Below are 13,324 nucleotides of genomic sequence, written 5' to 3' on the forward strand. Positions count from 1 at the left end.
AATTAAATTAAATTAAATTAAATTAAATTAAATTAAATTAAATTAAATTAAATTAAATTAAATTTAATTTAATTTAATTTAATTTAATTTAATTTAATTTAGTTTAATTATATTATATTATATTTTATTTTATTTTATTTTATTTTGCTTCATTTATCTTTTTATTTTCATCCACTTTCCATTTTTAATTTTGACTTTGTTTTATTTCTTCTCTTTTCTGCTTTTGGATTTCTAAAAAAATTACATTTTTTATTTTTTTATAATGTCTTAACAATTTTCCCTTTGTTCTGATTTGAGTTATCATACACATGTTTGTATTCACTTCCCTCGCCTTTTTATTTTATTTTATTTTATTTTACTTTATTTTATTATAGCTTTCTCTGTACTGGTTTATTTTGATTGTTTTTTCATACTGCTTTATCTTATTTTCATCTCTTTTGTATTTTCTATTAATATTTTTTTATACTTGTTCTCTGATTTTTTGCTTTTATCTTTGTTTGGTTTTCTTAAATAGCTTGTTTTTAAATTAAAGACTTAATTTAATTTTTCTCCAAGTTAATTTTTTTTATAAACTTCCTGATGACTTCCATATCATGCACACATGCTTACATGCATTTTCCTTTCCTTTGGTAAATTGTTTTTATTATTTCATTTCATTTTATTTTTACATTTTATTTATATTTTTATTTATGTTAAACAATTTTTTTTGATTTGTTTAAATATTTATTTCTTATTTGATTTTTATATTCACACAATTTACACACATCCTAATTTAATTCAATTTAGTTTAGTATTATTTTCTTTTTATTTATTTTCAGTTTATTTATCCTTGTGAATAATTTTATCTTTATCATTTACTTTGATTGTTTCTGTTTTATTTCATTTTATTTTCATCTGTTTTGCTTTTTTTATGAATAACTATATTTCTTCTCTTTTTCATTTTTTGATTGTTTTTAGCTTAAACACTTTTTAAAATTTATTAAATTTTTTTCTCTGAACTCTTAATACGCTTAAGTTTATTTATCTATATTTTAGAATTTTTTATTATAAACATATTTTCCTTTTACATTTTTTCTAGTTTTTCATGTCATCATGTATTATTGTATTTATCATTGTTTTATTATACCTGCTTTATGACTTTGCTTAATGTTGACTGCTTTATGAATGAAACATGTCAAAGAAATAAAGTTCCTTAATACCAATAAAGTGTAAAATGTTCATTCTGTTCCTTGATGCTGTGGTTTCACTTTGACCTCTGACCTTTTCTCTCTATTATCTGAATCCAAACAAACCAATCGATCAATAAATGAAGCGAGGAGATAATGTGGCAGCAAACAGCTGATATCTGGGAACCTTTGAGTCACGTTAGAGGAGATAAAATGATTAAACAGTTCCTGTTGTAGGATTTAAGTTTGACAATTAATTTAAAGTAAAAAGCGACGTTTTATAGAGAAAATCCTCATTTTTGATGTAAAATGTGATGTTTGAACTGTTGAATATTATTTATCAGGTTATTATTTCCATTCAAATGGAGTTGATGGATGAGTTTAGAGGAAGAAGCTCATGCTCTTCATGTTTCTGATGTTTCTGATGTTTCTGTTGCTGTCTGGTGAGAATCTCTGGACGTCTGAGTGACTTCAGGCCTGGAGGCTTCACAGCTGCATTCCTCCGAGTTTCCACCACTAAAATAACTGCAGAAGAAAGTCTGCAGCTCTGGGTAAAGGTTAGTAAACAGGAAATGCACATTAAAACAGCAGCGTGTTGTGGAGCTGCAGGAGAACTAGTTTTCTGTGTTTCTGCTGCTGAACTTTCAACCTGTAAAGGAGCTGATAAAAAGCGGCCCTTGTCCTCTGCTGCAACACGTTACCGAGCTGAAGCAACTTCTGCTAAATCCCCCTAATCTGTCTTTATGATCCAGCTTGTTCCTCAAACGCGTCACCGTTCTACCGCTGGTTGTTCCTGTAAAACATCGTCTCTGCTGCAGATCAGGAAACTGACGTTTGTGGTGTTTGATACAGCAGAAAAATGACATTTAAAACCCTCCACTGTCTGAGACGAAGATCCAGAGTGTAAAAGCAAAACTAAAAGAAATTTACACCAACAAAATGACCATTTAGGAACTTTTTCTGTCTGAAAAGTAGGTTTAAATTTTAAAAAGGCACCTAGAAGTCAAATTTCACACTAAAAAACTGGTTTTTTGGCTGAAAAGACATTTGACTGTTGAGTTTTTCTACATATTTCAGCTTGTTTTATACTTTAAGCAGCACAACTGCAAAAAATATGAAAAATCTCAAAATAAAATCTAAATTTTATGCATATCAAGTAAAAAAGAGCATCTAGAAATCAAAATTCACACCAAAAAGCATGCTTTTTGGCTGAAAAGACCTTTAAATGTTGAATTCTCAGCAATTTTCAATTTTTTGTATACTTTCAGCAGCACAAATACTTCTTTAACTGCAAGAAATCTGAAAACCATCAAATTAAAATCTTAATTTTTGGCACGTCAAGTGAAAAAGAGCATCAGGAAGTGAAAATTCCAACCAAAAATCATATGTTTTTTGGCTGAGAACACATTTAAATTTTGTGTTTTTCCACATTTTTTAGCTTTTATTATACTTTAAACAGTGCTTTTTCCACTTCAAAAAATAGGAAAGTATTGTGTTTAAACCTAAATTTAATGCATATCAAGTATAAAGGAGCATCTAGAAGTCAAATTTCACCTCAGAAATCCCCAAAATCTTGTGTTTTTGTCTGACAATGTTGAATTTTTCCATATTTTTCATGTAAAAAAATACCTTAAACAGTGCAAATGCTTTTTCCACTCTAAAAAAATTGGAAAACGTTGAATTTAACCCTAAATTTAAGGCATATCAAGTAAAAAGGAGCATCTAAATGTCAAAATTTACACTAAAAAGTGTGTTTTTTTGGCTGAAAAGACCTTTAAATGTTGTGTTTTTCCACATTTTTTAAGTATTGTTGTATTTAAAGTTGCACAAGAGGCAGAAAAAGTACTGTGAAACTGATTATTACAGCATATTACAGTTCCAGGTGACACTATTTTTGCACTGAGAACTTTTACTTTTCAATCTTTAGCTACTTTTCCTCATCATAGTTTCATTTTTTAAATGAATTTACAGTTTCGTATTTGTACTTTTAGTTAAATAAAGGATCTCAGGGCTTCAAAATAGCATCTAAAAGTCAAAATTTACACTAAAACCATGTGTTTTTGTACCTCAGAATGTGGAATTCTAACACATTTTTTTAGGTTTAGTGAGACTTTAAGCAGCGAAAGTGGTGATAAAAAATACTCAGAAACTTTAGTAGAAGAAGCAGGAAACACTGAGAATATTCTCACAATGAAAAGAACTTTGATTTACATCTTTATGTGGTTAAATAAATATTAACTCAGTTTTTACAATTAAACCAGTAAAACGCTGCTGTAAAATCCTATAATTCAGTATAAGGGTCACTGAGGACATTTTTCTGCATCAGATACTATTAATGTTGATACTTTAAGGATATTTTCTTGATTATTTATTTATTCTGACTTTCAATTTTTTAACTGTATAATATATTGAAAAAACATCCCATTTAAATCTGAATTTCACATAAGACTCTGAAATAAACCCAGTAGAGCGTCTTAATGCCAACATTTCCTTTAATTTCTCACGATTTTATTAATAAACGACTGCATTCTGGTCGTTTTCTACTGCAGGGTTATGAAATTTCTCCTTCTCTGCAGCTTGAAATGACAAAACGATAAAGAAGCACTCAGTGAATGATCAGAACACTTAAATGAGGCTTAAAAATCGAATTCACAGTGTAGAAGTGACATTAAAAGCACTTACATTCCCGGGGGTTTTTTTGTATTATATATTGTAACCTCCGTTATTTTTGTAAAATTGCAGTAAAAGTAGAAAAACACATTTGATTTATTGAATTTAAAACATACAATAACTAAAGAAACCAAAGTTTTGCATTCAAATCTGCACTAAAGAAGCAAAAAATACTGAAAAGTACACTTTAATGTTTTATTTTAGATCGTGTTTGTTGGTGAATTTACAACAAACTACATTTTAAGGTAACATGAAGTTATTTTAATTACTTCTGAGTGGCTTCTTTTCCCTCAACACACAGTTTCTCCTTTTAGTTTCCCCTTTAAAGTTGATAAAATCTTCTTATTTCTCACTGACAGCCCTTTAATAAAGCGAAAATATTTATATTTTTACACTTTGGCACCAATTTCTAGATCAGAAAAGCACATAATGCTTCTTTTTTTATTACAAAAATCTCCAAAATCAAATTTTTTGTTAAAATATTTGTGTGTTTGAGCATGATTTGGATCAAAACCTTTGACCTTTATGTGTTTATTAACATTAAAACAGCTGTCAGATAAAATTAGTGCAGCAAATAGTGGAATTTTTCTCTATTTTGAGCAAAAACTAGTAAAAAATACCAAACATTTTGCTCTTATGTGTTAGAATTTGATGTTTTTGTTGGTCAGATGTGATAATAAACTGAATATCTTTGGGTTTTGGCCTGTTTTGAAAATAAAAACTTGCAGTTTAAATGCATTTTTAGCTTTTTCTTTCACTTTAAAGACAAATTAATCAAAAGTGAAACTACTTGTTGGTTGCAGCTCCACTGGTGAATATCTTTGACCTGATTTTAGCTCAGAACTCGAGAAAATTTACTTTCTGTGGCTGCACACAAGATTTTTCACAGTAAAAATTGTGTTTTTGTCTGAAAATACTTTTAAATGTTGAGTTTTTCAACAGTTTTTATACTTTAAACAGCACAAGTGCCCCTTTAACTCCAAGAAATATGAAAAATGTCAAATTAAAATCTAAATTTCATGCATGTCAAGTGAAAAAGAGCATCTAGAAGTGAAAATTCACTCTAAAAAGTGTGTTTTTTGTCTGAAAAGATCTTTAAATGGTGAGGTTTTCCACGTTTTTCAACTGCTGTCGTAGTTGAAGAGTTTTTTCTTTCATGTTAAAGACTAAAAGTGACACTACTCAGTGGTTGTGGTTCCACTTGTCAGTATTTTTGACCTGATTTTAAAGTACATTCACTTTCCCTCTCCAGTGTCGCTGTGTAGGTTTTAAAGAATGTTTCGGTTCACATTCAGTTAAAGAACCAGGAGCTAATGAGATAAATTATGTAAAATATAAACATTAAAAACAAGTTTTGGTAGACTTAATCAAAAAATAGGAGAAATCTGATGAGTAAAAAAGAATTTAAACACACCTGAGGCTGATTTTTAACCATCTTTTCAGTTATTTCTGTTGAATCAGGTTAAAAATGGTGAAAACTATAAACCCACTGGACGTCAACATGACTCTGAACAGCCTGAAATCTGCTTCAACAAGGATTTTTATTGAATTTTTCTTCGTCTCTCCTCCCAAATATTCAAGTACATGGATGCAAAGATCCAAGAAAAACACAATCAGTGGCAAATACTTTCAAAAATCACCATCAAGTTCGATTTACAAATGTTCCCTCGTCCTCAGGCTAAGACACATGGACCTCTGTAAACATGGTACAAATCAATCTTTGCTTTTTTTTGTTTGTTTTTTGGATTACAAAAGGTAATCTGGTAGAAAAATATCTTTTCTTTTATAGGTATTTCTCTTCTTATGAATATTTACATTTAAGGAGCTCACAGTAGAATCTGATCTGAAAAAGTACATCCTGTAAAATAAACACAAAAAGGTCTCAGAGGGTAGAAAGGCCTTTGGTTTCATGAAAAAATACGAGAAAACAACCACAAAAAAGAGTCACTGTCCTGTGCAGCAGCAGTGATGATTGTTGGCCGTCTGGTCTCCACAGCTTCTCCCAAAAAAGTTCTGGATCTGTGGCTACAATCAGGCGTCGCTCCCGGAGCCGCTGGAGTTGCAGAACCTCCGCTGGGCAAAGTGAGCCAGAACCAGGAGCAGCATCTCCGAGGTGCTGCTCAGCGCCACGATGAACGGAGCCTGCGAGGCGAAGTCGGCCTCCACCCGGCGGAAGGACAGCTGCATGACGGCCAGGGCCAGCAGGCTGTTCTGGACGCCCACCTCGATGCTCACCGTCTTCCTCTGCGGCCCGGGGAGTCGAGCCAGCCGGGCCAGGACCCCGCCCACCACCAGGCCCAGCAAAGGCACCGTCACCCCCACAGCCACGATCTGGGGCCGCACGTCCGCCAGGATGGAGGCCCCCATCTGGTAGGCCATGAAGATGCCCACCACGATGAGCACCAGGCTGATGGGCCGGATGAGCGTCAGCAGGACCCTGGTGAGGGCCGGCAGCCGCAGCTTGATCAGCATGCCCAGAGAGATGGGGATGGCGATGAAGAGGAGGGTTCCTAGGATCTTCACGAAGGGGACGTGGAGGGCTGCGTGGACCCCCAGCAGCCAGCCGTACAGGGCGGAGGACAGCGGCATGGCGGCGGCCGCCACCACCGTGGACACCAACGTCATGGAGATGGCCAGGGTGACGTCACCGCCCAGCAGCAGGCTGTACAGGTAGCCGCCGCCGCCACCGGGGGCCGAGCAGGTGATCACCAGACCCAGGGACAGAGCCGTGGGCAGCGAGGCCAGCCGGGACACGCAGTAGGCGTACAGGGGCATCACCAGGAACTGGCCCAGGACCCCCAGCAGCAGCGGGACCGGGGACCGGAGCAGCCCCCGGAGGACCTCCACCTCCACCTTGCACCCGAAGGCACACTTGTTGACGAAGATGAGCGGCAGCAAGGCGAACAGCACCGGGTTCTCCGAGAAGTGGGACAGGCCACCCGACTGGATGAGGCGGGTGGCCGGGTCGTCGCTATCGGGAGCCACCCTGATGGAGTAATCCGTCCGCTCCTCGATCAGGACCGGCACCGAGTCCTGGTCCAGGTCCAGCAGCTGGATCTGCAACTGCGCCCGGCCCGGGAACCCGGAGCGGATGCTGATGATGTAGCTCCGGGCCGGTCCTGCGTGGCCGCTGTCCGTCACGTTCAGGATCGAGAGCACCTCCGGGTCCAGGGACCGGACTCTCACCGTCTGCTTCCAGCTCTGGCGGCCCTTCCGGCTGGCCGCGGCGCTCCGGTACCGGCTGGAGATCACAATCACGCCGTTGCTGTTTTCGGGAAACTCGAATTCCTGCGATGAGCCGTCCCCGATCCTGATGTACTTACTGCCGCCGTCGGCCGTCAGGTTTTCGTCGCTGCTGCCGTCGACTGTGAGGTTTCCGGTAGCCCCCGCCCGGTGCGCTCCGGTAACAAGGAAGAGACAACAGAATGTAAATAGCGTCCTCATCGCGGCGGACAGGGGGCGGAGGGGCGCCGCAGAGACACGCTTCTCCGCCGCCAGCGGCCTCCCCAGACGGTTACACCGCCGCCCTGTTACACCAACACGGCGAACTTCTCATTCTATCCTCCGGTATGAAAGCTCCGCGGCCGCCGGTTCCGCATCTCGTCTGGTTCCCATTTTCTCGCTGCTGTTATACCGGAACCCAAACATCACCCCGCCCTGTCCGGTCGGAGCCCGGCGGTGCGGCGGCCCCGGGGAGGAACTCACACAGGTCCTCCTTTGTTGGTCTAGTCGGTGCTAAGATGTCGGTGACGGTAAAGCAGAGCCTCGCCTCGTCTTCCGTCGGTATTGTCCCCCCGGTAGAACGAAACTGAGAGCATCGTAGCTCCGCCGCCGTTTGTTTGCTGCTCGAAGATTAACGGTGAAGTTCGTTGAAAAATGGCGGACTTCCGGTCACGACATGCTAAAATAAAATCCTTACAAAGACGCTTTCTTCTCTCACCAACACCTGCATCTTCCGTCACACTATTTGAGGGCTCACTTACTCGAATTAGAATTAAATAAAAATAATATTTAAAATAAAATTAACATTAATAATATAAGAAATACTAATCTCAACACTGCTGGTAGCTCATGTAGTTAGTCGTTAGCATCACTAGTTTGGCATTCATTTCACTGTTCTCTGTATGCTAGTTAGCCTTTTAAATTATTATATTACTTTTTTTTTACCAGCACTAGATTAACTCATGTTCCTTTTTGCCTATTGTGACTGCATTCAGTTTTGTTTATGCTTAGTTATTATAAACACATAAAAGAAGAAAAAAATGCATAGTGTAGCTTCAGCTAAGGCTAGCTAATTTGACTATTTTGATATTTTGTTTGTTTATTCCAGTTTGGAGTTAATTTTTTAATCAAATATAATCACGCAAATTTCACTAATGTCACTGCTCAGCTAACTAGGGTAGTTAGCTTTGAGCAGCACTGTCTTGTGTTACTTTTTAAAAAATCCATTACGATTAAATTATGTTGCTACATTATTTGTGTGACAAAATAAGATTGTAGAGCATCAGAATAGATCTATTTTTTCAATACAAGAAACAAAAATAGTGCGTGATGTGATTAGAGTTGCTGTTTGATTTGTAGGTTTTTGTTTTGTTGATTGCAGTTCAAACTCTTAATTGTTTTTTTTCCAAATTAATCACATTATTAATCAAATAAATTTCACTGGAATCAGAAGATACAGAGGCAACAGTTACCACTAAGCTATGCTAGTTACCCTTAGCAGCATTAGCTTGTTTTCTTCTCTACTCTTCAAAGCTATATAAGCTAGTTAGCTTTGATCAGCACTAGCTTAACTTAAATTCCTTTATTCTCACTTAAAGTTTTTCTTTATTGTTCATGCACTACATTATTTGCGAGACATAACGACTTCAATTACTAATATGTTTGAGCATTAAAATAACTTTTATTTACATACAAGAAACAAAAAAATAGGTAAACTGGCTTTAGCTATAGCTAGCTCACCAGCTAGCTGCCATTTAGTTTGTTTTTATATGATGCTTTTTTTGGTAAATGCTTATATGGTAAAGTAAAATGTCATAAAGTCATATTTAAGTCTTAATTTTTACTCAGATATATTCATATGAATTGCACTCAAGTCAGAGGTTCCTGTTAAACTGCTAAACTTGGCTAGTTAGCTTTAGCAGCACTATTTTTTATGTTATGCTGGGTTTTTTCCATTATTACTTGACTCAGCTGTGTGATAATTTTATAAAATACATGCATTTAGAAATAGCCAACACAAAAAACATGCAATAATAATAATACTAATACTAATACTAATACTAATACTAATAATAATAATAATAATAATAATAATAATAATAATAATAATAATAATAAAAAGACCACAAAATATTTTGTGAACTAGTGAAATTTGCTAATTTAAATAAAAAATTCTGCCAAACAAATAGTTGGATGAGTTTTTCCTTGAAACTAATATTAAAATCTAGGTCCATATAAATATTATTATAAGTTAAAGATGTTTGAAACTGCAGTATTCATCTTTGAAATCACCCCAGTTATTGTTATATTTGTTATTATTTTGTTATTAGTTAATATCTTGAGACAACAAAGAAATAAAAACTAACTCTTTATACAATAAGCATTTCTTCAATGTAAAATATAGTACAAGAGATCTTTTTCCTTTCATTGTAGCCTGAAATTAAGATTTTTTTCCCCAACTTTATTACCTCATGAGTTTATTTTTAAAGTAAACTCCCCCTACTTCCTGTCTGTCTCTGTGTAACTGTGCTTTCTTGACACATCCTTGGTTAATCCAATCGGAGCGGCCCTCAGCTCAGCTCTCCCCCTCAGACAGTGGACAGGGGCGGTCACATGGAGAGGAAACACCGTGACTCTGATCCACTGGGGGGGCAGCAGGGATTACCCACCAGCACAGATTAATTTCTACATTCCTATCATCTAAAAATATAAATCTACAGATGACTGAGCAGATAAAGCTGCAGAGGACATTCAGTGGATTCAGGTAAACAGGTTGTAGTTAATCTGCAGGAGTCAACATTATTATAATAATATCTTTGGACGGTGCCCCTGGTGCTCATACAGCTGTTGTTATTGGCTTTTAATAGAGGTTATATAATTTTGATGTCTCTGTGTTCCTCATTGTTGGTTGTACACAACACTGGTACAAAGAGACAAAACAATGAACAAAAAGAGACAGAAAACAACAAGGACAAACAAAGCAATCAAAAAGATGATAAAAAATGATTAAAAAAGAGACAAATTGACTACATTATGATACAAAATGACCAAATAGAGGCACAAAATGACAAAAAAGGACTCTCAAAGCAAGCAGAAAGAAAGGAAAAATGACCAAAAATCCACTCAAAACTACCACACACAGAAAGAAAATGATCAAAAACATACACAAAATCACGGACAGGAGATATAAAATGATCAAAAAGATACACGAAATGACCAAAATTAGACTTGAAGCAACAAGAAAAACTGGAAAACGAATCAAAATCCACTCAAGACTAACACAAACAAACAGAAAATGATTTTAAAAAACATATAAAACAGCCGTAAAGACAAGGAAATGACAAGAAAAGAAACAGACTCCTTAAAAAGAGAAACATAATGACCACAAAGAAACAAAAACAATCAAATTGACACAAAACAGCCAACAAGGTCAATACAACAATAAAAAAGACACACAATGACTGAAAATACACACAAAATGATGGAAAATAGACACAAAACCACCAGAAAAGCAAACAAAATGGCCAAAGGGAGACAAAGTGATGAAAAATTGACACCAAATGACCAAAAAATGACATCACCAAAAGAGACACAAAACAACCAAAATAACAAACAACGTGCCAAAAAAGACACCAACCCACTAAGAAGAGGCACAAAATGACCCAAAAGAGACACAAAATTACATAAAATGGCAGAAAAGCCAAATAAATGTCAAAATACATACATTCACTCAAATGAGACACATAATGACCACAAAACGATCAAAAAGACAACATAAAGCGTTGACATTGTTGTTTACTGTTAGTTTTAATGGTGGAGGCAGATTTGTGTGTCCTACATTGAGTGGTTGTAAACACGGAGGTGGTGTTGCTGCTCACTTTCACCGTCCACTTGTGTTTGCTGACCTCCGACCTCCTCGGTATCCTGTGACTCGGATCCATTATCCAGTTTGTGTTACAAACCCTCCTTGTTTGTCGTACACAAAGAGGAGACACAACGGAGGAACCTGAAACCGCTGCTGGCATTGGAGGGAACTCTGCGTCTCTTTTTATAGCCGTGGCGACGATGGCAGCGACTCGCTCACATTTTTCATTGGTGACCTGCAGGTTGGGGTGAAGCGAGGCCGCCGTGGAGCCGCCGCCGTGTTCATCCTGCGTTGTGTTTTCATGAGTTGTGCGTCCTCCTTCTGTCAGCTTGGCTAAGTGGAGGCTTCCAGAGACGGCACCGGGCGGGGGAGTCCTCCTGGAAACTCTCCTGCTGGGCCCGTCGCTCGGCCTCCTCCCTGACATTTAGCGGAGCGACAGCCGGTTCGTTGTGCAGCTGCAGGCACCGACGTTTCCGGCCTGGCATTTCCCCCACTCACTAATTATTTACCCTCCGTATGATCACGCACCTCAGGACTTATTTCATGAGCAGAGGGAGGCAGCAGTGGAAGAAAAAAACAAAAACAAAAACAAAAAACAACCCTGCATGTTTCTTCCCTTCAGTGGCTTCAGCCAAGAATTACGGGAACATTTATTGCTTCATGTGTTCAATGTGCGAACACTTAGAGACCAACCGCTGGCTGGAAAATGACATAATCACATTGGAAAAAACAAAATGAGCTCAAATCTGGCTGTAGAAAGTGAAAAATGGTGGAAAAAAAGACACAAAACAAGAAGAAAGACAAAGAAAATGACAAAAAAGGAGATATGAAACAGCAAAATGTGACGCAAAATCCCTAAAAAACAGACAGAAAAAGACCAAAAACATACTCAAAATAACAAGACATAAAATGAGTTAAAAAAAAGGACAATCACACAAAACAGCCAAAAATACTACGAAAACTATCAAAAAGAGACGATAAAAGGGTAAAAAAAAAATTCTCAAAATGACTAAAAATGGGGCCACAGACCGGAAAAAGTGCTTCAAACAATGATGGAATACTGTCATGTTTGTAATGTTCAAAAACTGTGAAATAAAGGCAAATACAGACACAAAGCAAGAAAGCCCAACAACATGACAAAAAAGGAGACACAAAACAGCAAAATGTGATGCAAAATGACTAATAGGCACAAAATGGACAAAAACACTCAAAACAACTACAGACAAAAAATGAGTAAATAAAATAAAAAAGACAATCATGCAAAACAGCCAAAAATACAAAGAAAACTATAAAAAAGAAACTATGAAATGGCAAAAAAAATTCTCAAAATGACCAAAAATGGGGCCACAGACTGGAATAAATGCATTAAACAATGATGGTATGCTGTCATGTTCAAAAACTGCAAAAAAATGTGACAATAAAGACAAATATCTATAAAATAATGATATTTTTTGCACATTTTTAACAGCAAAATGATCAAAATCAGGCTCAGGACAACCACAGAGACACAAAATGACAAAAAGAAACAACTCAGAAAGACAAAAAAAATGTGAAATGACCAAAACTGCACACAATCACATCAAAAAACGGATCCCAAAACTGACAAAATATGAAGAAAACTATCAAAAAGAGACATAAAGCAATCAGGAAGACGATAAAATATTCTCAAACTGACAAAAAGTGGGGCCACAGACTAGAAAAAGTGCTTCAAACAATGATGCTGCCATTTAAAAAAAAAAGAAGAAATATGTGAAAATGAAGGCAAAAATCTGTAAAATTTTGGCATTTTATCTTATTTAAATCACAAAAAAATTATCTTGTAAAAAATACTGCAAAAAAATGGTGCAAATCTTGCGGCAAAAATATCGGAAATAAACAATGATGGAATGCTTTAAAAAATATATGTAAAAACTGTCAAAATATGTCAAATAATTCTATAATTTGCACATTTAAATAAAACAGCAAAATGTGTAAAATTGTATATTTTAAGTACATTTAAATACAGTAAAATAGTGTAATTTTAAGGTCACACATTTGTGAAAGAACAAATAAAACTGGAAAAAAGTACAGTAAAAAAAGCGCCAAAATTTGGCAGCAAGTGGCAGAAAAAATATGTTAAATAGTAAAACTGTTAAAAAAAAAATCCACAAAAAATACGGTGAAAGTCTGTCAATAAGTTGCCTGAAACAATCCATAAAAAACCGTAACATTAAAAATTGTAAAAAAAATTAATAAATAAAGATAAAAAAAATCATTTTTCTTTTAGCACATTTAAACTTTAAATAATAATGAAACAAATTATAAATAATAAAATCTGTAAAACAACAAATGGTCATTATTTACAGTTTTGGCCTGTTTTTTTGTTTGTTTTCAAACAGTTAACATAAATAATTGCAGTTAA

General features: G+C 36.1%; 1 protein-coding gene across 1 annotated transcript; it reads right to left on the reverse strand.

Moving 5' to 3' along the window:
- Positions 1–5,358: 5,358 nt before the first annotated feature.
- Positions 5,359–7,704, reverse strand: slc10a3 (solute carrier family 10 member 3). Its single transcript, XM_023270524.3, has one exon. It carries the CDS (start codon positions 7,278–7,280, stop codon positions 5,868–5,870), a length of 1,413 nt encoding a protein of 470 aa, XP_023126292.1. The 5' UTR covers positions 7,281–7,704; the 3' UTR covers positions 5,359–5,867.
- Between the last annotated feature and the right edge of the window lie 5,620 nt (positions 7,705–13,324).

The sequence above is a fragment of the Amphiprion ocellaris genome, chromosome 3 (genome assembly GCF_022539595.1).
Source record: "Amphiprion ocellaris isolate individual 3 ecotype Okinawa chromosome 3, ASM2253959v1, whole genome shotgun sequence".
Lineage (NCBI taxonomy): Eukaryota > Metazoa > Chordata > Actinopteri > Pomacentridae > Amphiprion > Amphiprion ocellaris.

Coding starts and splice junctions, on each gene's coding strand:
- slc10a3 (XM_023270524.3), bottom strand. CDS start 7,280: ATGAGGACGCTATTTACATTCTGTTGTCTCTTCCTTGTTACCGGAGCG.